The following is a 26866-nucleotide window of genomic DNA, read 5'->3' as shown; positions in this document are numbered from 1 at the left end:
CAAAGACATGAATTCTGTGCCCCTCCTTAAAGAGCTCTAGCTGTTGATATTTGAGCAATGAAGAGAGTGGCCTAGAAGAGTGTTGAGGCTAGGGCTTCTTGAGCATGTTTGCACTTTTCTTTCTGTAGCAAATTTTGGTCAAGGAAGTGGAAGAGAGTAGGATTCTAAACTATAAGTTTTTTTAGAGCAACATTAATTTAGAAATGCAGAGAACGTTGAGAAAACATTGAGAAAATTCTTCATGAATGGTTTTGTAAGTAGTATGGAGGGTCTGACAATTTTGTAACCTTTGAAATGAGTAGGTGGTTAACTGCTCGTGAAACAAGTGAAACTTGGGATATTATCTTGCTCCCTCACATAACCTTTAGGAGTGAACGCACAAAGTTTTCAAGAGAACATCATCCTGCAATTGCGAAGTAATCTACTTCAGGAATTGTAAACTCATTTATACTGTTTGTCTCTTTTTGATAGTGTCTAAACTGACACATAAATTCCTGCTTCACCACAGGGTGAATCTCTGTGATTGCCTGTGTTTCTTGGATTGCCTTGCCCTAGGTGCTGAACAAGAGCTCTGACTTTTCCATTTCCAAATTTATTCAAGGCTTTGTTTGTTGTGCGGGTACAAAAGTTATACTTTCATCTCCTGGGGCATCAGATAGGTGTGACGGGTAGTTCAATTTCACTGTCCTGTTAATATGCCTTAGGTGTGATAGGTAATTCAGTTTCACTGCTCTGTTAATGTGCCTTCTGCACCTAAAATTTTCATTTTTTGACTCCCCTTTGTCATACAGCATTTCTTTGTTGGTGGTGGTTTAGATATGAAATATTACTGTTATTTAGCTATGCAGTGCACAAAATCTCTAAGGTAGCAAGCCAATGTTAGTCTGCACAGTGGCTTTGTGGGAAATGATTAGAAAGCTGTCAAAGTGAGCAATATTTCTACTTCTACTGAATAGCTTAACCCTGTCAAGGCCATTGAAGAGATACTCCTTTTGACAGAAAATTTTGGATCTGTAAGAAACAGGATGAAGAAATATGTACTTTCCCAGATGCTACTCTCCACAATATAAGTGGAGCCATCAGTCATCCCTATGAATATGAAGTATCAAATTTGTAAGAAAGATATCAAGCCTTTGGAATTGATTGTGGGAACTTCAATTACCTCATACCTTAATTACTCAGTCTTCATGTCACCATACCTTCTTTTCTTGGCAGGCTCCCTCTATGATGACAGAACATCATCTGTAGAAAAACAAGATGATATTGTGCTTCCAGGCCAGGTCTACACATATGTGTGGGATATAACAGAAGAAGTTGGTCCAAGAGAAGCTGATCTTCCTTGTCTTACTTATGCATATTATTCTCATGAGAACATGGTAGTGGATTTTAACTCCGGTCTGATTGGAGCACTGCTTATTTGCAAGAAAGGTAATGAATGTGAAGTTATAGACAGGGACTCCTTGGTTAAAGCGCTGACTGATTAAATTTTATATGAGAAACAGATAAACTCTGCTGTTGATCTAAGACTCCCTTCTGCAAGAAAACAGGATTTTGTAGCTTCTTATAAAAATAAAAGAATTACATTTAAGGTAGGTGCTTTATTCTAAGTAGAAAAATCTGCATGCTCCCAAAGTTTTTAGTTTCTGCAATCCAATGGTGTCTATTCTAGTCTTAAATTATGTACATTTATTGAAAGTAGCAAATGGATTTTTTTATTTTATGTGAGCAATCTATAGAAAGAACCACAATCTGCGTGGCAGATACTTATGCCCGAAATGAATTTTACTTTTTGGTAGAAATCTCACCTGTATGACAAACTGAATGAGATACTTTCTTATAACTGATCCAATTATGAAATATTTGTGAGTCTTTTGTATGCAGAAGTTTTGTGCTTTTTAAAGGAGCTGATGACCTCATGTTGTTTTTGAAAAGGCAGTGTTCACACTGCAAATGGCTCAGCCATCATTCTCCTTGCCTTGTAGCCTTGGAAGAGAAGCCAGAGTTTGGTTGTGTCCAGAAGGATGCTGGATATTCTCCTCTTGGTTATAATATCTTTTGGTTCCATGGTTAGCTAAAACAAAAAGCATTTTCAGAAATAAAATCACTTTATGATCATTCTTAAGATCCTTGTTTTTTTGGGGGCTGATTCAGGCTGCAGAATTTAACAGAAAAAGCAAGTTAGTTAAATACAAATGCCATTACATTGGTATGGAAACAGCTTCACTTCTGTTTGAGATTAACACCTTTTATTTCTTTATTCTGCATAGGAAGCCTAAATGAGGATGGGTCACAGAAACTTTTTGACAAGGAATACGTACTAATGTTTGGTGTGTTCGATGAAAACAAGAGTTGGCAAAAATCAGCATCACTTAAATACACAATTAATGGGTATGCTGATGGAACGTTACCAGGTATGGTACAAAGTCATGTGACATGACACAAATATTAAGGCAACATTCAGCCTTCATCTGTTAGGTAGATGAGTAGGGTACAGCCTTTTTTAGAACATGTTTTTAATCATCTTATTTCTGGAAGAGAGCTGTGCCATACTGCTAATAAGGAAAACGAGATTAGTAACTTTAAAAACAAACCACCTATTTTTTATTTTTTATTTTGTTTACTTGGCTAATGGGGAGGTAGTGATGTAACTTGGCGAACTTCTGATTTTACAGCACATGGAATATCCCAGATGAAAAACTTCCTGAAAGTGGAATAACAGTTACAATTAAATCAGACCATTAAGTGAGAAGACCAAGATGGTGATAATAGGACTGTTCTGTTAGCATTTTTCCTTGTTCTCCTTTCTTCTTATCTCACTCCAGTCCATTGAGCAAATACACAGGGCTGTTTAGGGTGTTGAGTTTTTATTAAACAAATATTAGAATAAGGTACTTAACTTCACTCTACACAGCCTTCATTCTTTAACTTTGGTCCTTCTCATTTCTCTCAAGTGAGGAGAGATTGGCTCTCTGAAAGAGGCTGATGATTTTCTTCCTTCTCCCCCAGTTTGCTGCAAGTCAGATTGTCACTTGCACGTAAGATTTAATACTGGACCTGCTGCTCACCAATGCAAGTGAACTGATTGGTGACATCAGGAATGGAAGCTGCCTGGGCTGTAGTGATCATGCAGTGATGGAGTTCACACTCCTGAGTGGAATCAGATTGACTAAGAGTAAAATAAGGATGATAAATTTTAGGAAAAAAAAATTCACATCTTCAGGCAGTTAGTCAGCAAAAACCCCTGGGAAGCTGTCCTCAAGGACAAGGGAGTGGAGTAGAGCCAGCAGGTCTTTAAATAAACTTCCCGTGGTGTACAAGAGCTGTCTATCCCCAGGTGCAGGAATTCAAGAAAGGAAAGCAAGAGACTAGCATGGCTGAACTGAGACCAGCTGGTCAAACTGGAGAGCAAGAACAAAATGCACTGGCAGTGGAAGCCGGGACAGGTACTCTGGAGGAGGAGTATAGAGATGCTGCTGAGCTGTGCAGGGGTGAGGTTAGGAAGACCAAGACCCACATGGAACCGGATTTGGCAAGACGAGCAAAGAAGCGTAAGAAAGGATTCTTCCAGAAAAGGATAGTTCAAGAATGTGCACCCCATCCTAGTGAATAATACAGGCAGACTGGTAACAACCAACAAGGAGAAGGCTGAGGTACTTATCAACTTTTTTACCTCAGTCTTCACTGTCGACTGCTCTTCACATGACCCTTAAGTGTGTGGGTCAGAAGGTGGAGACTAGCAGAGCTGCAAACAAAGATCAGGTTGGTGACCACCTGAGGAACCCAAAAATCCATACATCTATGGGTCCCATGCATCATAGAGTCCTGAGGGAATTGGCTGACACAGTCACCAGGCCATTCTCAATGATATTGATGGCAGACAGGTGATGTCCCTGGTGACTGGAAAAAGGCAGTGTGGCATCCATTTTCAAGAAGGATAGAAAAGGCAACACAGGGAGCTACCGACGTGTCAGTTTCACTTCTGTGCAGGACAAGATCATGGAGCAGATCCTTCTGGAAGCTACAATAGGGCACGTGGAAGACAGGGACGTGATATGGGATAACCAGCATGGCTTCACCAAGGGCAGGTCCTAGCTGACCAACATAGCGGCCTTCTGTGATGGCACAACTGCATCAGTGAACAAGGGAAGAGCCTCTGATGTCATCTATCTGGACTTCAGTGACGCTTTTTATGTGGTTCTCCAAAACATCCTTTTCTCCACACTAGAAAGTTATGGATTTGACGAGTGTTTGTTCAAAAGATGAGTAACTGGTTGTGAGACCATACTCAGAGAGGTGGTTAATGGCTCAATGTCCAGGTGGAGGTCAGTGACAGCTGGGTGTCCCTCAGGGATCAGTACTGGGACAGCTGTTCTATATCTTCATCGGTGACATTGACACTGGGATCAAGTGCACCCTCAGCATGTTTTCAGATGACACCAAGCTGTATGATGCAGTCAACATGCCTGAGGGATGGGATGTCATCCAGAGAGACCTAAACAGGTTTGAGTAGTGGACCCAGGTAACCTCATGAGGTTCAGCAAAGCCAAGGGCAAGATCTTGCACCTGGGTCATGGCAATCCCCACTAGCAATACAAGCTGGGGAACAAAGGACTAAGCACAGCCCTGCTGAAAAGAAATAGAGGGTACTGGTAGCTGGCAAGCTGGACATGAGCTGGCAATATTCCCTTGCAGTCCTAAGAGCCAACTGTATCCTAGGCTGTATGCAATGAGGCATGGCTAGCAGGATGAGGGAGGTGATCCCATTCCTATGTTCTGCGCTGGTGAGACCTCACCTGGAGTACTGTGTACAGATGTGGAGTCTTCAGTATAGGAGACACATGGACCTTTTAAAACGCATCCAGAAGAGGGCCACAAAAACATTCCATCCTATGAGCACAGGCTAAGAGAGCTGGGTCCATTCATCCTGGAGAAGAGGGGCTAACTCTTTTGGAGGGTATGTGGTGAGAGGACAAGGGGAAATGGTTTCAAACTAAAAGAGGGGAGATTCAGATTGGTATAAGATTTTTTTTTTAATAGACAGTAAGGGTAGTGAAACACTGTAGCAGGTGCTCAGAATGGTGGTGCATGCCCCATTTCTGAAGACATTCAAGGTCCAACTGTACCAGGCTCCAAGCAACCTGACTTAGCTGTAGATGTCCCTGTTCATTGCAAGGGAATTGGACTTAGGTGACCTTGAAATGTCCCTTTCAACTCCAGCACTTATGTTATTTAAAAACCTATTTTCTACTGACTTCACAGAATTTTGGTACCTGTTTTGTTTACAAACTTCTGAAACTTCTTGAAAATGATAGTCACAGGACTCAGAGATGTTAATGTTTTCAGCAAAGATTCACTTCAGACCTACTGCAACGTAGGGAATTTGCAAGTTTTGCCTATATTCTGAACACCATTCTCGCTTCTCTTTCAGATTTAGAGGCTTGTATGTATGACAACATTAGCTGGCATTTGATAGGAATGAGTTCTAAGCCAGAAATTTTCTCCGTTCATATAAATGGCCAGGTCATGGAGCAAAGACATCACCGAATTTCTACTGTTAACCTAGTGGGAGGAGCATCAACCACAGTGAACATGACAGTGAGCGAGGAAGGAAGGTGGCTGATATCTTCTCTTGTCCAGAAGCACCTGAAAGGCAAGAAAATGTCTATTTACTGGGCAACTTTAGTTTTCATTTTCTTCTTTTAAGTACTAAAAAGCTTTTGTCCTGCAGTGGTAAAATAACCATATTTCATATGGTTTTAATTTCATTAAGAAACCACTGGAAAATAGAGCATTCTGTTGGAATTAGAACTGCAAGATGAAGTAAAAGGCATTCTGATCTGCAGCTTTACTGCTGTGTGCAGATCACAGTATAGCAGTGAATCAGAACACAAGCTTCTAAATCTCTGCAAGATGTTCAGGTGATCACTGTTTTAAAATGAGTGAGGAATCACCCGTTTCCTGAGAAACTGAGCTCTCTCAGCTATGGAACAATCTAATATAATGAAAATATTTGCTGTTCATTGTTTGATAGTAGTGATCAAAGTTCTGTTTGAAAGATTGAGAAGAATCTGTCATAAGAGCTGAAATACATGTTTTGGGGAAAAATATAGGAAAAAAAAACCCAAAGACAAAAAAAAAAAAAAACAGGCAAAAAAGTAGCTTTCAGTCAATTTAGCTGATATTTCCAAAGGTGACTAGCTGAGAGAGCTGCTGTATTCCATTTGATTAATACAAGCTCCTTGAAGGCTTCCCAGCCTACATGGATGCAGACTTTTTGAGCCTGAGAAGATAGGAATAATGAACCAAAGGTTGCAGGCAACCATAAGTAAAGAGAAATGAGAAATGTGATTCAGGTGGTAAGAGCTCATAAAATGGGAAATCACTGTGGTACTCTGTTTCTTTTCAATTAGCTGGAATGCATGGCTACCTTACTGTAAGAGACTGTGGAGACAGAGAGGTGAAGAAGAGTCGTCTGTCCCTTAAGGAACGTCGCATGGTCAAGAACTGGGAATATTTCATTGCTGCAGAAGAAGTCATTTGGGATTATGCCCCAACTATTCCAGACAGCCTTGATAAGTAAAATAATACTTTTTCAACAAAATATGGAATGATAATATGAAATGACACAGTAATTGAGGTTGGAGAGGACCTCTGAGGGCTGTCTCACCTGAATTTCTACACAAAGCAGAGCAAACTTCAACATTCTATCCAACTGCAAAGACCAAATTGGGCAGGCCCAATCTGACTGAATTTTCATTCTTTGCACCGCTGGGGATCTCTTAGCCTCTCCTGGGTGTCTTTTCAACCTCACAGTGAAAAAAGTTTTCCTTATGTGTAATCAGATGTTTTAATGAGACCTTTGGCCATTGCCATTCATCCCATCATTCTGCAATTCTGAAGAAGTGTGTTGTACTGTTTTCTCTGTAGTCTCTCATTTTATAGCTAATGATAAAAATAAGATGCTTCTTAACCATTTCTTCTTACAACTGAGTAAACCCATCCTTTTCTTGTATGTCATGTGCTTTGTCACCTTGGTGACCCTCCACTGCACTCCCAGTGTGTCAATGCCTTTTTTTATTTTTATTTTTTTCTGGGGAGCTTAAAAGTACACACTTTGTTTTACCTGTAAAGGAAAGCCTAAAGCATGCAGATGACTTAGGAAATGCAGAAGATAGCATGCAAGCCTGAATTCTAAATTCCTTTTCAATGTGAATTCTGATGCAATAAATGATCCTTAGTGTAGAAAGGCAATATTTCTAAAGAATCAAGGCTTTAAAAATGTTAGCATGGTAAAAAAATATGTAACAGGGAGAAAGAGGAATTGCCATATAAATGACCTTTGCATGGCACTAAAGTAGATGAAATAAAGTCATATTACATAAGCATATTCAGCTGTTCTGTTCAACTTAATGTAAGTACGAGGAATTGGAAGGAATTCTGAAATATTCTTGACATTGTAGTGCACAGCACTACCAGTACACTGTAGGGTCAGATAGGGCAGTGAGGAACTGACGGTGCTGGCTCTAGTGTTGCTGATGTCCTTAAGAACCTTTAAGGATTTAAGCAGAACAAGACAAATACCTTATCCTGTATCAGCTATATACCTCCTTAGAACATAGTTTCAACATAACTCTTCAATATACCTTCTTCTTTGATATCATTTGCTTCGGTTCTCATTTGCTCATAATTTGTATAGGGCAAACTTGTCTCCTTTTAATCTCATTGTCTGCTGTTACATGGCATCCCTCAACTGCTACAGTGCTCTACTTCTTTTGTTTGAAATTTCAGCATTCAGCCCTGTTCAGTAGCCTTTTTTGAAGGGCTGATGACCAGGACAAACATGTTACTCTGTGTTGCTTACGAATATTTATCCTAGTTCTGCTCAGCATTTTGAATGTTTCTAAACCTGAATATTTCACTATTTGTTATATAGTGCTTGATTGGAATTAAGGTTATCTGAGCACTGTTCCTGGCTTGGAGTGTTTGCTACTGCAAGCAATGCTTTCCCTATATTTGTCTATGCCTTTTTAAAATAACATTATTTTCTGTTAATTTATCTTGAAAATGTCAGTGCTACTTCAGTTTGTCTCTTTTTTGCATGTATTCTCTATTAAGCTCAATGAAAGCCCTGATATTAATTGGTTGTATGTGAGCCTAAAATACACATAGCGTTGCAAGCTTTTTCTTGTCTGATTTAGGTTAAAATTTGAATTGAGGACCATTAGATCAGCTCTGGGCTTGAATTGTGTTTCAAACAGTGAGATTTCTACTAGTTTCTTCAGTGCCAGTTCTGTAATTGGTGTCATTATTCAAGTTTTGTTGATCCATTCATCCTTTCCTTTATTTTTAAGGCGCTATAAAGCTCAACATTTGGACAACTACTCAAATCTAATAGGTAAAAAGTATAAAAAGGCCATTTTTAGACAATATACTGATGGCAGCTTCACCAAACGTCTGGAAAGTCCTCGTCCAAAGGAAACTGGGATCTTGGGTCCAACTATAAGAGCTCAAATCAATGATAAAGTCAAAGTAAGTACTGTAAGTTCAGAGATTAATGCTATAAGTTAATTTTCTATATGGTAGAGATATGTAAGAACTAGTTTGATTTGTTGAATTTTTTTTTTTGGTTGGTTGGTTGGGTTTTTTTTGCCAAATCCTATAGCTAATTTAATAAATACCCTATTAAAAAGTATAATTACAAGTGACAGACTGTAAGTTAAATTTTTCAATGTTCTGACTATAGTTTCCATGATCGGACTTTATTTTATGAACTTAATTCTTTTACACTTTTTTTGTAACATGTATTTGTATGTTGACATTGGTACACAATGAAAAAAAGGTAGATCAAGTTGGACTTCTAGGGAAATTTAGGTCTGAGGCTAAACCTCATGAGCCATTCATTCCTGATGTTATTTTTTTCTGTCTGTTTTTAGTCAATGTTACTCAGTTTTCAATAGTTAAATGTTCTTTCATGGAGTTATGAAATGAAACAACAGAACACTACTAGTGCTAGTGTTTTGTAGTGTCATGTCCTCTTGCCTTTCTGTTGTCACTTAGTGATGCATGAATTTATCAAAACATTTTTTTTATTTCTGGTAGACAGGGTGTCTTTTCTTCTCACTTCTCCATTTGAGTCTTGGAATTTTGGAAAATATTTTCTTTTAAATCAGTTTTCTCTTGTGCTGAATGCTGTTAGGCATTTAAGTCAATAACTTCATATTTCCTGGGGCAATATGTGCCTAGAAGCTGGAAGAACAAATGCTTTCTAGGCATTAGGTGTGAAAAGCTGAAGTTCACATTGTGGGCTCTACAAGCCCAGCAGAAGCAAGATCCCACCAGGTACCAGCAGAATTTAGACACTGAATTTATATTGTAAAACCATTTATGAAGCGTCCCTTTTGCCTTTTCAGCTCTTCCAAGGCTGAAACCAGACAGATTCTACTGCTGGTGTAACTTGGTTACATGTTCAGACACAGATTTTTGGAATACTAAATTTTTCTTGTTATTTCATCTATCGATACAGATTGTATTCAGAAATAAGGCCAGCAGGCCCTACAGTATGTACTTCCATGGAGTGACACTTTCAAAGAATGCAGAAGGAGCTGATTATCCTCAAGATTCCTCAGGTAAGAAAATTGTGGATCATGTTTTGAATATCATTGACCATTGTGGAAGGTTCCACTGCTTCCAAAGAGACGCTGTAAATTGGAATTCATGGCCTGAATTCTGTGCTCTGCCTCCGCTGACCTTTTGGGCTGCCTTGTGGAGAAGGTAGTATCTGCAAAACATAAACAAATAACTTTTCTTCAGTTTAGTTTCTTTCTTTTGTCTTAGTTTTCTGTTTGTGCTGATGATTTTAGAGCCAAAAGCTCTTGCCGAATTTCATTTATCTCGGAGGTAGTTTGAAATGACAGCTGCACCAATTTCATCAAAAGTTGCAATCTGGCACTAAATAAAGATCTGGCTTGAAGGTTGTATTATCTTCGTTCTTGCTTTTTATTTTTTCCTTAGGCAATGCCACCCAGAGTAAAGGAATTCAACCAGGGAAGACCTACACATATGAATGGCAAATTGCTAAAACAGACCAACCCACTGCACAGGATGCACAGTGCATTACCCGGCTCTATCATAGTGCTGTAGATACTGAGAGAGATATAGCCTCTGGACTGATTGGCCCACTTCTGATCTGTAAAAGTGAAGCACTTACTCAGAAGGGTGTGCAGGTAATATGTCTGGCAACCTCTCAGAGAGATTTTGCTCATTAATATTATTTGATCTTCACTGAAATTTGTTTTTACTCTAATTTAGAGAAATGCCTTGTAGAGACCAATCAAACTAATAGGTTCATGAAGAAATTATTTGAAGCTGCACTCCAACTGTCAGCAGTAGTAGAGGAGTTATACTCTGATTTTCTTAGCAAGAGCAACATTCCAACAAGAAGTCAACCTGATTTGTACATCTGTTTCTAGACTTGAAAATAAATTTTCCTATTGCTATCACAGCTTCACACTTCTTCATTCAGATGTGAACTGTTCATTCTTTGTAACACATGTAACTCAATGTGGTCTGACAATCTCCAGCATCACTGATTCTAGAACAAACCAGTGGTATAGAAGAGTTCTGGAAGAGTTTCTATTTGCCATCTACTTCACTTTAAAGAAAAAATACCAAAAATTTTGTACTCATATGAAACCAGAAGCTGATCCTTTTATTCTAAGCCTACTTGCATGTCAGTAGTGCTAGTAGCTGCTCAAGGCTGCACCGCAGGCTGGTTGATGCAGTAGAGTGTCATGTTGAAGTCCTGACCCCCTATTCCCTTTTGTTAAGCCTTTGAATCACACCACAACTCTGTTGAAGCTTATGTTGCAGGTAAGTAAAATAGAACTGAGTCCTTAGTGTTTCTGCTCATAAAATGTAATTGTGCTTTTGCTGGTTATCTTTCAGAAAAAGGCAGATGGGGAGCAGCATGCAATGTTTGCTGTGTTTGATGAAAATAAGAGCTGGTACTTAGAAGACAATATCAAGGACTACTGCAGCAACCCTGCCACTGTTAGAAGGGATGACCCCAAGTTCTATAACTCAAACATAATGCACAGTGAGTAGGAAAACAAGCCGAAGATTATGAAAGTCATGTGAGATTGAGCGTTCAGAAATTTCATTTCTCAGGTGTAATGCATTTGGGGATTTCTCGAACAGGCTCTGGGCTATGAGCCCTGAAGCAAAGACAGGGGTTATTTAATTTTAATGCAGCACTCTGCTGATTTGAAGATACTTTTTCCAGAGCTGAACTTTCTATGCAAGGGTATAGTGGTTTCAGCCCTTTGCCAGTCTCTCTCTGCAAATATAAGCCCAGTAAACCATGCTGAAATCAAAGAACAAGAGGCTTTAAAAGTCTTTCGCTTTGGTTTTTATATTGGTGAGGCATGAAAATCTTAAGACCATCTTTATTTTGCTTTCATTTTAGCAATAAATGGCTATGTGTCTGACAGAAATGAAATCCTTGGATTTTGCCAAGATAATGTTGTTCAATGGCACTTCTCCAGTATTGGCACTCAGGATGAGATTGTCTCTATTCGCCTTTCTGGGCATGCTTTCCTGTATCAAGGGAAATACGAAGATGTGTTGAACCTTTTCCCAATGAGTGGAGAATCAGTCACAGTGGAAATGGACAATATTGGTAAGAGGCAAGACTGCAGTGCTCATTTGACAGCTCCTCTAAGTTGTCTTTTAAGTGCTGGTCCATAATAATTTACCAAAATATAATAAAAACAAAAAAATTACCGAACTTGACCAAAATAATTTATCAAATAGATAAACACAGTGCCAGGAAAATCTTGAATTGCTGTCTGTTTCAACTGATGTGTATGAAGTTTTGTTAGCTATGTAGGCATTTAGCACATAAACAGTTGTATGTGCTAATACTATGGCTTATTTAGTAGTTCTTTGTGTATTTTTTTTTCCAATTCACAATTAGAACTGGGGTTAGCAACAGTCATTGCAAGGTTTTTCTAAGACTATCCATGAGAACCATCGAGTATCACCTCCAGTGTTTTGATTCCCAACTCTGATTCCCAGCTTCTCCATTTTAAGTAACTTAAAATAGCCAAGACTCTCAAATTACTCTTGTCACTGCTGAACAGAGTGGCTACACACTACCTCAGGTTATTTTTCATTTAGCAACAGTGAAGTCTGCCATGCTGAATCAGGTCACTAGTCCAGCAGTATCTTTCTCAATATCTAACTACATTTAATACTAGACCTTGAAAAAATAATAATACAGTTCATGTAGTCCACTTTAATGAATTACCAGTGGAAGGACAGAAATTTATTTCTCATTGAAGATTCTGAGTGTCCAGTGATTATCTTATAATCCCACAAGATTTAGGTGTCTTTATTCTATTCAAAATATCAGTGAGCTTTTTGGTTGTGATTATTGTTGGTTCTTTTTTTTTTATCTTTTTTATGTACTCGGATAATTAATGATCGTTTGTCCTCCGAGCTTGCTTTTTGGTGATCTTGCAGCCTCAAGACCTTATCAGTTAAAAATATATGTTAAAATGTTTTTTAATTACTGTTCAGGACCAGGGAATCATTAAAACTCCATCAGACTTGATTGTATTGTACTTCTACTTGGTTGTGGTATGCAATCTGCTCTTCCTATCTAGGCCATGTAATTTTACTGCTATTAGAAACAGGAAAAACTATGTCGGTTGCTTTAAACTCTGGGGAAAAAAATTAAATGTGATTTTTTACTTAAATGTTTGCCCTTTTCAGATTGTCTTTCTGTCTTCTGTCACTTCTGCTAGTTCCAAAAGCAAGTACACAACAAGCAAAGAACTTGAAGCCATTTAAGGAATCAGACTATATTCTCTACAGATCCTAGTTTCAGATGGAAGATTTCATCTTGTAATTTGAAGGTTTTAGTAATTCCTCTGAAACCTAGCCATTTAGATGCTGAGACTGACAGCTTATTATCTGTGTGTAGATTAGAAACTCAAATTACTTCAGTATTCTTTTAAAGATCATCCTATATGCATTCAAAAGCTTTTAAAATACTGTGTTTACCAAAGGTTTGCCTACATTCTCACAGTGTTTTGTTTAGAATTCTTTGTGTGGCGATAGATATAATACCAAAGACAGCAAAATTAATACTTCATCTTAAAAGATCAACATCTTAGATCCAACTCTAAATATAGGATCTTTCATTTAATTTTTTCTTCTTTTATATTGATCTTTTTCATGGGATATCTTTTGACTCATGTCCTAGGTATACCTTAATCTTTGGAGAAGATCTCCAGTTCTTGTTTATGTGTTTGTTTGTTTATATGGGCTCCTATTTATTTACATGTATTAATTATTTTTCATTGCAGTGTAGCTCATAGGAAACTCAGCTGAGGAGTAGCACTCTTCTATAGCATATGCTATAAGAAAAAAAATGTGATTTGCCCTCATTGTTTATATGATAGACAGCATTCACTCCCATAAATACTGCATATATGAAAAACACTTTTATTTTGTTTGCAGGTACTTGGCTTTTAGCATCCTGGGGTGCCACAGAGATGAGTTATGGCATGAGACTGAGATTCAGAGATGTCAGATGTGACTATGAGGATGATGGCTCATTTGATGTTGTGGATTTCACAAACACCAAGACTGATAAAAAGGCTCTTTCCAGCTCAGTTGAAGAAGATGTGGGAGGAGAAGCAGAAGAAGATGATTCAGAATATCAGGATATGCTAGCTTCTTTTTACTCCATCCGAAGCTTAAGAAATCCAGGAGAAACTGGAGAAACACAAAACCTTACAGCACTGGCCTGGAGACAATATGAAGACATTGATACTGCAAGTTCTAAGGTGGCTGTCGACTCACATCTGACAGTTACAGATGGCAGTGAATTGACAGAGTTCTTAGAAACTCATACTGCCCCTCCTCTCCATGTTGAGGTTGAAACATTTCAGTCAAATTATACATCAGTCACAGCAGATGAGTACTTTCTTTTAGCTAGCACAAGTGATGGAAAGCCTGACTTAATATTTGAGAATAGAAGCCAAAGTGATTATGCAGTAGATCATGGTAATTTGTCTGGAGATGAAAGCTTGCTGAGCAATGGAGAAGCCCGTGTGGAAGCTGGAGAAGAGCCTCTGACTGATGGAAAGGACAGTAATTTTTTTACTGAAGAACATCAAGAAGAAAGCACAGGGAAAGGAAATAACAGCATTAATAGTAAAAGGAAAAAGCGAAGCTCAGTGGCCATTAAATTCTACTCTGTTCAAAAGATGAAAGCCCTTCTGAATTATGTAAGAAATAAAAATATCTCATCTTCTGACAAGACACATTCGCCTAATTCCATACAGCATGCAGCAAACACATCCAGCACAGCCACAGTGGGAGATGGCCAGCATCTGGGTGATTATGATGATGATGATCTGGAAGAGGAAGAAACTAAGAGGGGAAATGCCATGCATGCAGGTAATTTGACACTTGAGTTGGAAGCCACTGTAGAAGAAAATGAGTCTAATGCATCCAGCCTGTCTCAACTTGAGCTATCCAAAAACAAACAAACAGATTCTTTTTCTTCAGATCATACACTGGGCAATGCAAGCCCTAATTCAAGCCCTGCATTAGCGAAGAACTTTCTGGAGGCATCGTTGCCCAGGACTGTTAAGTATTTCTCTAAAATGACAGATGAGGAGTGGAATTTGGTGTCTGCAAAGGGGAGTGAGAGACTGGAGGCAAATTTAGACAAATCCATTAGTGGTAAATTGAATTATGGAGGCAGAAATGGTACACTGTTCCTAAATAAGAAGCATATAAAGAAGGATGAAGGATTCTTACATCTAATGGGTGAAAAACACAAAGGCAACCGCATGCCTCTCAAAAGAAAGGAGGGGAACAAGAATGATACTTTGAGTGCATCTGGAGCCTTTGTCAAGATCCGAAGGAAAAAAAAAGAATATCCAAAAACTACTCAATTTTTGAACCCAAGGAGTAAAAAGCCCCAGAAATTCACCAAACCTACGGAAGAGTTTGGCCGCACATTGTTTGCAGCTGAGGCCAACCACGAAACACTGCCATGTTGCACTAACACCACAGAGTCACCCAGTAAGTCCAACCGTGGAGAACTGGCAGCTTATACACAGCAGCTTAAGCCATCCATCGTCATTGGGCTTCCCCATGGAAATGGAAACTATGAATACACTTCAGGAGAATATTACAGTGAGAATGCATCAGTTGATGAATATGAATACTACTATGTGAGCTTTGATGACCCATACATGACTGATCCAAAACTGAATGTCAATGAACGGCGTAACCCAGACAACATTGCGGAACATTACCTGCGTAGCAGAGGGAATGAGAGGAGATACTACATTGCAGCTAAGGAAGTCTGCTGGAACTATGCAGGATTTAAAAAAAGGTTGGGCTAAATATTTTACTTTTATTTTGCTCAGAATTGACACTAACAAAGCATTGATTCGCATGTTGATGAATTTAAGAGCATCTGTAACCTGCGGTCTGATTTCAACATTTCAGTTATGAAATTCTAAGAATTTTCCATGGGAGGCTGGAAACCCCTTAGAATGTCATTATAAATAAGAATAATGCAACTAAGAGCACTTAGAAAGAATGGTCTTTTGTTGTCTCGCTTAAAACAGTCCTTAAAACAAGAGTGGAAAAAAACCTGTCATTTACTTCCATTTAGTTTTGTTGTGCTTGAATGACCTGTTTTACATCCTCCTTGAGTTCTTAGATTTTGTAGTAAAGACTGGACAAAGAAACGTCTTTGAATAAAGGTTTCCCTGATATTAAATGGGGGATCTAATACAGAAAAGTTGTTCTTACAGGCAGAATTGCACAATTTCTAGCACTAGCAAGAAGCAGTGTTTTGGTTCTCTGTTACAAAATCAGATAACAGCACTTAAGAGACTGTAGCAGTACAAAGTGCTTAATCGTACAGATGATGAAGAATGTCCTACATTTAAAGTGAAAATACAGCTGGATGAATTATTGCAGTGTTGTTCCTAGTGTTTAGAGGAATCACAAAGCAATAGGATCGCAAACGCTAACTGAGGATTTTCGTTATAGTTTTGACATCATCTCTATGCTACAACAAACAAGTATATGACTCATGAGAGACTCCATACTAAAAATTATCTTGATTCAACCAAAGGAAGATAACTACTTATGCTGCAGTGCGTAGAATTCCTAGTCATTTTTCATCCAAAAGCTGAACTTTGTGATTCTTGAAGATGACCAACCACTACTAAAGTTTTCAGCAGTCACTACAGAAAACTGAGCTCTGAAAAATCTTAACTTTTCAGGCTGGATTTCCAATGTATTTGAATGAGTTCCTAGTGCTTTTATTTAAAATCTAAATAACGTTTCAAGTGCTTAAGAGCTAATTTGATCTTACCATCTCTATTTGTACAAAGTGCAGGTGCAGGAGGATGTAAAATGTTTCTGTTAGTGTTCTGGAAAAGGTATATCTGTGAAGGAGTGGGGTATAGGTAGTTAGCATGCTACATTGTGAGCTAAGCTCCATTTTAGCTAATGGTAATGACTTATTAAGACAAACTGTAAAACTAGAAGTATGTTAACAATGTAAGTCGTGATTTTCAGAATTGTCTGACATTTCTGTGTTTATTCTTTACATTCTGAAATGTTTCTGTTGTTGAGTACTAGGTTTCATTAGAGATATTTCCAATTACTGTGTTTTCTTTTTGGGGTTTCCTTTCAGTACCATGATGTATGACAAAATCTGTAAAGATGGCAGTACAAAAAAGGTGATTTTTCAAAGGTACACAGACAGTACCTTTACGATTCTTCAGGATGAAGGTGAATATGAAGAACATCTTGGCATCCTGGGACCAGTTATCCGGGCTGAAGTAAATGATGTAATCCTAGTAAGTCACTGTTTTTTTAGCATGTGTACAAGATAGGATTTGTATGGTGATCTTACAGTGTGACATAGAATGGGTCTAAAAATGCCACAGATTGTAAAAGATGATAGAGGGAACACATTTCACAAGCTCAAAATTGCACAGCAGACAGAAGAGCACAGTGATGTGTTGTTTCATTGAAGGAGTGAGTTTGTCTTTTTCTATCATATTCACAGCAAAATCACTTCTGTTTTTCTTTCTTGTATTTCCCACTATTAAATATCAGTTTAAAAAGTTAGATTTCATGATGTTTTTTTAGATGTTCAGCGTTTAGAAAGTTTTCTTAAACCAAAACTGCACTGAAAGTAATTATTATTATTATTTTGAAAATGGATCATATTTTTTAAAGGAATTGAGAGAATTTGTATTCAAGATGAAAATATACAAAAATGTATGTCCAAAACCTGTCTTTTCTTCTAAAAACTTTCGATCTAAGTGGATTGATTAGTAGTAAGACAAATAAGAAGGAGAGGAACTGTATCTCTGGTCACCCAGGAGTATGTTTCCATAAGGAAGCACGCTGATGTAGATAGAGCTTCTCTGCTTTCTTTACCCTTCTCCAACTGTCTGACACATGATCTAATGTTCCTGTCTGGTTATCTTATGTTTGGCTGCATGGTCATAATAAAGGGCATAAGTAGAAGCTCCCTATCTCACTGCTTGCTGTAAACAAGCGTTCCCAGGAGTGAAGAGGAGCAGCAGGAGCCTGGGCTCAGTAGAAAGCAGGGAGATGGGCTCACATTTCCTGATGTTGAATTGTAAACCTGCATTGAAGAGTATGACACTGCATGGAGCTCTCAAAAGCTATCCTTACCACCTTTGCTGTTGATAGTGTGGCCTATGGTCTTTATAAAAATGTTGTCCCTGGTTCAAAGTTATTAGAAGGCACTACAAAGGGACTTTGGTTTAGACCCGAACTTGCTCAAGATTTTTTTTTCTTCTTTTTCTAGGTTCATTTTAAGAATTTGGCATCCAGACCGTATTCCCTCCATGCCCATGGACTTTTTTATGAAAAGTCCTCTGAGGGAAGCACTTATGATGATGAGTCTAGTGACTGGTTTAAGGAAGATGATAAAGTTCAGCCAAATAGCAGCTATATATATGTATGGTATGCAAACAGGCGATCAGGACCACTGCAACCAGGAGCAGCTTGTCGGTCCTGGGTCTACTACTCTGATGTAAATCTGGTAAGGAAATCAATGTAGAATTGATAGTGTTGCTGCTGTTTATTACATGATCATAGAGGTGTGAAGGGATCTCTTGCTATTATCTATTCCTACATTCCCTTCCCCGCTCTGGTAGGATCAACTAGAGCAAGACCAGGACCACATTGAGTCAGATTTTTAATAACTCCAAGTGACATTATTGTACAGATGTGAAAGTGGAAGGTGCTGAACACTTTTTGGAAAGCTGTCCTGATTTTTGGATGTCCCCACGTGAAATTTCATCTCTTATATTCAGTTAAAAGAGGATATTAACTTTTGATTTAATTTAGATTAGGAAACACTTAGTAAATTGAGGTGACTAAAAATACACTGGAAGTTCAGCCCCTTCTGTTACATTTGTAGGGCCTTATGCATTTCCAAGAATGTTTTTGATATCTTTGAAGAAATCCATTCTTACATTTAATATGGGTTTACTGCTCTGTAGGAGAAAGATACACACTCGGGTTTGATTGGGCCAATACTGATCTGTGAAAAAGGAACCTTCAGTGCATCAAACAACAACAGAACAAACACCCGAGACTTTTTCTTGCTTTTTATGGTCTTTGATGAAGAAAAAAGCTGGTACTTTGACAAACGCTCTAGAAAGCCTTGTACTGAGAAGTCCCAAGAAATGCAACAGTGCCACAAATTCTATGGTACTTATTTTCTTTTCTCAAGTATTTATTGGAGTGGAAGGATAGGTGTTGTGGGAGTTATCTCAGTTCACTCTGCTTATGAACAAATGTAGATCCTGTACGTTAATTACGTGAATGCTTTTTTGCTGTCATTGTTCTCCATTGTACACATAATAGTTATAGTTTTATGAGCAAAGATTAGCATTAACTGGAAAATCGTTGTTAAAATGCAGAAAGGATATTGACCTGAAACTTTCAAAAGGCTTTTCAATTTCAACCAACAAACATACCAAAAAACAAAAAACAAAAAGAAAAAAAAAACAACCTCCAAAAAACCAAACCACTCTTTCCAGTAAGAGACTAATACTCTGGAAAAGTAAATCTTTCTGCAAGAAATATAAAAATACAATAATATTTTGGCAAATCAACTAGTTCTATTGAAAGAATTTTAAGCAGTTTTAGGACTTCATGTACTTCTGTCTGGATATAGAGATTTTATTTATGTAGAGTGGAGTAAGCATCTAAGTGTTGAGAGGTAATCTTTTGTTCTCTTTGAAATTCTGTGAAAATCTATCCAGTATGTGCGCTGTCTTGAAGAATCTGATATTTGTGCACCATGAATCATATAAGTAATCATACTTGAAAATGGCATGTTGAAAAGCAGAATATGCTTTTTGAAAGTATGTTCTCTAAAATCATTTATTAATCAAAGGTATCAGATGTGACAGAATGCCCCCTTATTCTCCTACCTGACAGACTGCAAGCAAACTGTGCTTAAATCTTCTGGTGAGATCCCTGTTTTGCCTGAATGGATGGTACATAGATTGTAGTGTGTAGCATTTTAGACTGGAAAAAGTGATGTTTCTTCCCGAGTATACTAATTATTACAATAAATACTTTACTAAATATTTGATTTATATTAATAACTACTTTCTAGCATTTTTGAAGATCTGTTTTGTGAGGAGTTAACCATTCCAGCAATGTTTGGGTTTTTTTCAGCCATTAATGGAATTACCTACAATTTGCAAGGCCTGAGGATGTATGAAGGTGACCTTGTCCGATGGCATTTGCTAAATATGGGAGAGCCAAAAGACATTCATGTTGTTCATTTTCATGGACAGACATTCGTAGAACAAATAGAGCCAAAGTATCAGCTTGGTACATACACACTCCTTCCAGGTAAGTATTCTAAGGGTCGATTAGTACAGTCATTCCAATGTAAATGTGAACAGAAATTGGCTTTGGGCTCAGGGAGAAAGAATTTGAGAACACTAACAGTTCAGTTGCCAACAATGGCCAGCAACTCATCGTTTTGCACCTCAACATTTTGGGAGGTGAGAAATGAAGGCATGAGAGAGATGAGTAAAGTTACAGACAAAATGTGTTTTGGCAAAAGTCTTCCTCTCAGATGAGTAGAGATGTATATAGAAAATAAATATTAGGATGGCCTATGGTATTACCTTCTGTTTGTGTTTTCTTGCCACTCACTAGGTATGTGACTGTTGACTGTGGGTTTCTCTCCTTCCTGTCTTTGTTTTCCCCTGTACAGAGTAGTTCATAGATTGGATTTGGCTTTGCAAAGTGCTTAACAGTAAAGAAGGTAAAGGAATTCCATAGGATTGTGCCTGCCACAAATTCCTCATGAAATTAAGAATGTACAATAACACAACTGTCCTGTTCATATGTTCCCACATGTATGAATGCCACTGGAGTCCCATCAGTACTTGCTGGGAATTCCTATTGGTATATGGCTTGTGAGCATTTATTTCTACAAAGATGAGTGTGATGGAGAAAAAAAAAACGGAACAGATGTTACCCCTGGGAGAATACTTACATTCAGAGAGAAATTAAGTTAAAAACACTCTTTAGGCCACAGAACATACTACTCTGCCCATTACTGTCAGCACTGTGAGTGTGCAATAGCAGCACCTACAAAGGCTGCATTGACAGCTGTGCATGTTTTTGTTGTTGAAATGATAAAAATAATGTGATTGGCTTTGAATGATAGGATGTTATTTCAGTGAACAAATCATCTAACGTTCATTGTTTAAGCCTTTTAAGGTAATATTTTTCCCTATGGCATCTCTGTATGTTTTTGTTTAAATGAGAACCAGTATTGCTGTGTGAAGCAATGAAGCATGTGTTGTGTTTTCTTAAAAATATCAAAATAAAAGAAGAGTCATGTAAACAGCCTATAAGGTCTGCTTCCTACTCAATCCCTAGCATTCCTGAGGTATGCAAAAAGTGAAGAAAAGGCCTGTACATGTGAGTGTCCTTCATCTAGTTTGCTTTTCTTTACATTCATCCTGTACATTACTTGAATAACACATTGGGGGAGCAAAAGTAAGGACAGAATCAACAGTCCTACATTATGTAATAAACTTAGTGTTGTTCATTCCATGGATCAGCACCGTCTGCTATGTGCTGATGTCTGTTGTTACATGCAGTCATCCATGGTTTCCTAGCTTGCAGCAGCAGGAAAGACAAGGTTTTGGTCTGCTCTCTTAATTCTCTGTTTTCAGATGGAACTTGTTTGTTAAGGGGAAAAAAAAAAGGAAAAAAAGATTCGCACAGTGGATTGAGTTCTGCTTTTTCTGCTGTGTTTAGCATAGAGAAATTTTTCTGAATTGAGACATAGTATGATCTGTAGTTTAACATTCAGCCTAGCTAACATCAACCTTATGATAATGATAACACTTCTGATGCGTTTTTTTACTCCCTTTTTTAAAGGCTCATTTCAGACAGTTGAAATGAAACCACAGAGACCTGGCTGGTGGCTTTTAGATACTGAAGTGGGGGAGTATCAGCAAGCTGGAATGCAGGCTTCCTATTTGGTTCTGGAGAAAGGTACTGAATTAAGGTATTTCTTGGCCAGGGGAATCTAGCTATAAAGTCACCTCTGTCCTTTCAGAGTCACTGAAAATAAACCTGGGAGAGAAAAGTCAAGGAGGGGGTGGAATGATTACTTTAAGTTTATTCTAAAAGAAAAAAATGTTCAGCCTTTAGCATACTAGCTTTGAAATCGTTGCTTTTCTCACAATGACCATTAGATTAATTGATTGAAAGAAACTGCAGAGATTTATTTGTCCTTCTCTGGGAAAAGAGTGGTGAAGTTGCAGTGTTATTCAGAATTGCTCTGAGCAAAGCCATCTTAGAATATTCCATAAGGATATATATTCTAGCTGGACCTTCCTTTTTACAACAAACTTACTGTGCTTTCTCCAGAGTGCAGGATTCCTATGGGTATGGCAAGTGGAGTTATACTTGATTCACAAATCAACGCTTCGCATCACATAGGTGAGTTAATAGTTGAAAAGGTCTGAGCACGATACTGAATACCACCAGTGAAGTGCTGCAGTTCCATTTTTTTATTTTTATATTTTTTTTACTGATTGATCTAACAAGATCAATTCAATAATGAAGCTTCGGTCAGGTTAAAAAGCTACCCAGTTCTTCAGAGACTATGAACTGTACTATATAGCCCTCATCACTGAATTCAAACACTCTCATGGGTCTTCTGTCAGCACCATAAGCCTGAGAGCCAAGCAGTACTATGTCAGTGACCTGCTGGATGACTTGGAACAAATCTGGCTTCATTTGTTTATCCTCTGGGCTGCCTGTTTGTAAATCAACATGAAGTGTTCAAAAAACTTTTGGATGTTGCATGTGATACGAGCTGTCAAAGTGCAAAGTGCATTTGTATTGAGATATTTGGGAAACTGGCATCTGGAATGGTAACAGTCATTATTTAGCAAGCATATTTCTGATATGAAAACGGTATCGTTTTCTTGATAAATGGTTAGGATTCTACACAGACAGTGACAAATGAAGGTGTACATAGGTTGCACAAACTTTTTTTCTTTTTCCTCTCGTTTTATTTTTTTTCCCAAGACAGATTAATAAGGGAACCAAAGTACTCCACTTTTTAAGCATATCTCGCATATCTCTTTAAATTCTTTATTCATATATATATATATATGGATACTTTTTTTTCTTTAGACTACTGGGAACCTAAGCTGGCCCGATTAAACAATTCTGGAACATACAATGCTTGGAGTACAACAATGAGAGATGATCTCCCTTGGATTCAGGTATCATACAATATATGCTTAGCCATCATTGAGTCTGGGTGTGACCATACAATCCTGTGTTGTGATTTTCTTGCAACTTGTATTAGAAAGTCAAGCTGCTCTTCTTCTTGCAGAGAAAACTGCTGCAGAAAACAGAAGATGCAGCAGCTTTGTTTAGACATGCCATAAATTCCCTACCTCTCTTGGAGTTAACCCAGTCTGTAGTGCCACTGAGGCTCAATGGCTCAGCAGTCACAATTTAGACAGAAACCATTTCATCACCAGATGAAGTCATTCTCTCCTCTACCTTTTTTTCTCTGTCTTCCTAATAGTACATATTTATTTGTATGTACATTCCCTGGGTGATCCTTTAAAGTGTAATACTATCAAGTATTGCTTCGGATAGTTTTGGAGAATATTTATTTTTATTGGATGCTTCTCTGTCCACCTTGACATATCACAGTGAATTAAGCTTATGTAATTATGGTTTCAAACACTGTATTCTTCAGTTGCCTCACTTCCATGTTTTTCTTCTACCCAATCACTTTTGCACCAGATGTTCAACAGGTACCTGTTAAGCTGTTGGCTGGTTAATATTTGACATTTTTGCAAGTTAGTGGAGGTGAACTTGAGGAGCTGTAAAAATGTTATGAGAAAGAATTTGTTAAGGACTATCGTAATGGCAAGCTGAAGTTACTGCAAGAGGTCATGCAGAGATGTGAATGGAGGACATATTCCAGATAATTAGTTCCACTGCTGGTAGGAGCATCTTGCTAATTTGTTCTTATGTTTTAAGTGTATCCAGTATCAGAAGGAATACGTTATCTTTCCATCTCTTCAGAATTAAATGTCCCTTTTCTCATCTTGGATATCCAAAACAAGATGCAGCTTATGAAAACGTGAGCCTTGAATTTCTCTATACTATTGCCTATTTGCACAACAGAGAGAGGAGAGAGCACTTTTGCCTAGCACAGACAGATATTTTTGAAGTGGGTTTGTAGTGCTCTGGTGAGCACTGGCAAAATGACCTCTGAAGTAAATACATGTATGAAAGTAGAAACAGTATTCATCTGGTGTCTGTCAACTGTTGGTATTCCTCCTGAGGGTGTTGCATTGTAGGTACCAAAATGCAGGGCTCAAAGTTACTGTATAGATGCCAAAGAACGCGACTTAATTCATTGTGCAATTCTGACTTTATTTTTCCTGTACCTAGGTGGACTTTCAGAGACAAGTTATATTAACTGGAATACAGACACAGGGTGCCAGGCATTTTTTAAAGTCTTTCTACATCCAGAAGTTCTTTATTGTTTACAGCAAAGACAAACGAAAGTGGAACACTTTCAGAGGAGACAGCTCACCAGCAGAAAAGGTTTGTGCATGCAATAGGGTTTGCAACAACCTAGGGTAACCTCATTGGATGACACAGTGAGTTGAAAACTATTTTACAGTAGAGATAATGGAGGAATTTGTAGTCTTCAAAGACTTGAATAATAGAGCTTGAAACCTCAAAGAGCATTTATCAATCAAATTCAATCCAGAAGACAAACTGTAAGATAAACCTCTTAGACTGGGATTTAGATTGTACATGAGACCTTTTATGTAGAGTCTGGCTTTCTCACGAGCATCTCTTACTACTTTTATTTCCTAAGCCCACATCAACTTTTTGAAGCAAGCAGGAAGATTAATTAAAAAATAGACCCAGTTCATTTGGAACCAGATCCTTCTTCCTTTTTCTTCCTTCTTCCTGTCACAGTTGTTGAATTTTAAACTATCTGAATTGCCTGTAGTAGGCACGTGTAACAAGTTTGGCTGTACCCTGCAAGAGGCTCCTTTTGTATCCCAACACTCCAGCCCTACCAAATATAGCTTTCTGTGGTAGAACTCCCATATCAAAGAACTTTCTCTTACCTTTCCTTTTGCTTCTTTTCCAGCAGTTTCATGTAGTGCATAGCAGTGGGTTGCTTATTTGAACTGAGATTTTTAAATGTTTCCAAATGTGCTAAGATGTGACCATGAAATAATACAAGCTGCCCTGCAGTATAAGATGCTCTATCATTATGGCCTGCCTAGGGAGGTGGTTGAGGCACCATCCCTAGCGCTGTTCAAGAAGTGTTTAGATGAGGTGCTGAGGGATTTGATTTAGTAGTTCAGTGGGTAGGGATGGTGATAGAAGGATGGTTGGAATTAGATGATCTTGTAGGTCCTTTCCAACCTAATGTACCTATGAACCTATGGTGGTTAGGGCTAATGGCAAAAAAAAAAAAACCTTCCATAACAGAGCAGGCGTTCAGCATCCAAGCTTGTGTTTGCATTAAATATATGTAGGTATTTTTTTAACAGATATTTGAAGGCAATTCTGATGCCTATGGTATAAAAGAGAACATCATCGATCCCCCTATTATTGCGAGATATATCAGAGTCTACCCAACGCAAGCCTACAATGAACCTACTCTTCGCATGGAGCTCCTTGGCTGTGAAGTAGATGGTAAGCACGGCTCGTGTGCTGTTGCTTCCTTTCTGGCTAATTTTTGAACTTTATATTAAATGAAGCTAAAATTGTGAGTGTTCTCTGTTACAGCTTTGTCACTTAGACTACGGCTACTTGGTTTAACATAGCACTTCTCTTAACAGGTTGCTCTTTGCCACTTGGAATGGAAAATGGAGAGATCAAGAATACTCAGATAACAGCCTCATCTGTTAAGACATCCTGGTTTAGCACCTGGGAGCCTTCCCTTGCTCGTCTCAATCAGAAAGGAAAAATAAATGCCTGGCGAGCCAAGGTAACAAGTGAAAAAGAAGGATAAGAGCAGGACAGCTACTGCTAGTAAATTTCTACTCTGTGCTCTTTTGCTTCTTAAACACTGCGCCCAGTACCTAACATGATAGGTTACCTCACAACTCTTTAACAATCTTGTGAGAAGAAGCCCTTTTAACTCTCACTAGAAAACTTGTTAAACACTTGGTAGCAGCAGTGAAATCATATTTTGGAGAGATTGATGGTGTCCTCTGATCCACAGTCTGCAGCATATTTCTGCAGGGAAATCTCTCTTAATTTTGGAATTTGAGCACAAGTTATTTGGCTCCATGGGGCTAAAGGACTCCTTCCTGAACTGGATGATAGGCAGTACAACATAATGGATCTGAGGCTGCAGATTTTGTTGTTTGCTTTGCCCTGTTCTACTGTGTGACCTTGAGCAGGGCAGGTGAACTGCATCTGTGAAATGGAATTTATGAAAGACCTTCAGAATCACTAGAAACAAGCATTTTCTAGAAGTGTTTGGTAACAGTACTGCATACCAAGTACTTGGAAATCTTCTGGAAGCTGCTGTATATATTGCATTTAACATTAGAGATAAATCTATGTTACTGTGGTGAGTTGACTTCAGCTTTCTGCCTGGTTCACACCAACTCACTCTCTCAACCTCCCCTCCCACACCCCCGCCCCAGCAGAATGGGGAGAAAAAGCTATGAAAAAATTCATGGATTGAGATAAGGGCAGGAAGATTGACTCTCGTGCCTCTTCCTTGCCAAGCAGTACTTGGTGACTGTAGTCAGTGCACAAGCTTTCTCTTTGCTGCTTCTTCCCCTGCTCCAGCATGAGTCCTTAACATGAGGTGTAGTCCTTTGAGAGTAGACTGCTTCAATGTAGGTTTGCCAGAAGCTTTAGTTCCTGCTGGATGACCTGCTCTAGTGTGGGCACCTCTCCATGGGCTGTTGTTCCTGCCAGCAGCTCTCATATGTAGGCTCTCTGAGGGCATGTCCACCTGTTGCAGTGTGGGTGTCTGCTCTGAAACAGCACATGTCAGACTGCAGGGGACTGCCTGCTTCACCATGGTCTTCTCCATGGGCTGCAGTGGAATTTCTTCCTCTGCTTTTTCACTGACCTGAGTGTCTGCAAAGTTGCTTCTCTCATGTTTTTCTTATCCATCTCTTTCGGAACTGCTGCAGATTTTTTATCCTTTCCCACATATGGTATCACAGAGACACAATCAGCATTGCTCATTGGCTTAGCTTTG

At 38.5% G+C, this 26866-nt stretch overlaps 1 protein-coding gene across 1 annotated transcript in view; it reads left to right on the top strand.

The window, feature by feature from the left end:
• Positions 1-26866, top strand: part of F5 (coagulation factor V) — a 36866-nt gene that overhangs the window by 6449 nt on the left and 3551 nt on the right. The window contains exons 4-23 of the mRNA XM_065742018.1: positions 1216-1428; positions 2268-2411; positions 5429-5650; positions 6411-6576; positions 8352-8529; positions 9524-9626; positions 10012-10223; positions 10945-11095; positions 11465-11677; positions 13525-15418; positions 16739-16904; positions 17891-18127; positions 18591-18801; positions 19780-19959; positions 21511-21627; positions 22006-22077; positions 22780-22871; positions 24064-24219; positions 25191-25335; positions 25482-25630. Of these exons, the coding sequence (XP_065598090.1) occupies positions 1216-1428; positions 2268-2411; positions 5429-5650; positions 6411-6576; positions 8352-8529; positions 9524-9626; positions 10012-10223; positions 10945-11095; positions 11465-11677; positions 13525-15418; positions 16739-16904; positions 17891-18127; positions 18591-18801; positions 19780-19959; positions 21511-21627; positions 22006-22077; positions 22780-22871; positions 24064-24219; positions 25191-25335; positions 25482-25630 (5021 nt within the window). The remainder of the gene's footprint in view (positions 1-1215; positions 1429-2267; positions 2412-5428; positions 5651-6410; positions 6577-8351; positions 8530-9523; positions 9627-10011; positions 10224-10944; positions 11096-11464; positions 11678-13524; positions 15419-16738; positions 16905-17890; positions 18128-18590; positions 18802-19779; positions 19960-21510; positions 21628-22005; positions 22078-22779; positions 22872-24063; positions 24220-25190; positions 25336-25481; positions 25631-26866) is intronic.

Source organism: Cyrtonyx montezumae, unplaced genomic scaffold (assembly GCF_038088225.1).
Source record: "Cyrtonyx montezumae isolate F1298 unplaced genomic scaffold, pur_monq_1.0 scaffold_3, whole genome shotgun sequence".
Classification (NCBI taxonomy): Eukaryota; Metazoa; Chordata; class Aves; order Galliformes; family Odontophoridae; genus Cyrtonyx; species Cyrtonyx montezumae.
The sequence above is the reverse complement of the archived record's forward strand: the minus strand, read 5'-3'. Positions and strand labels throughout refer to the sequence as shown.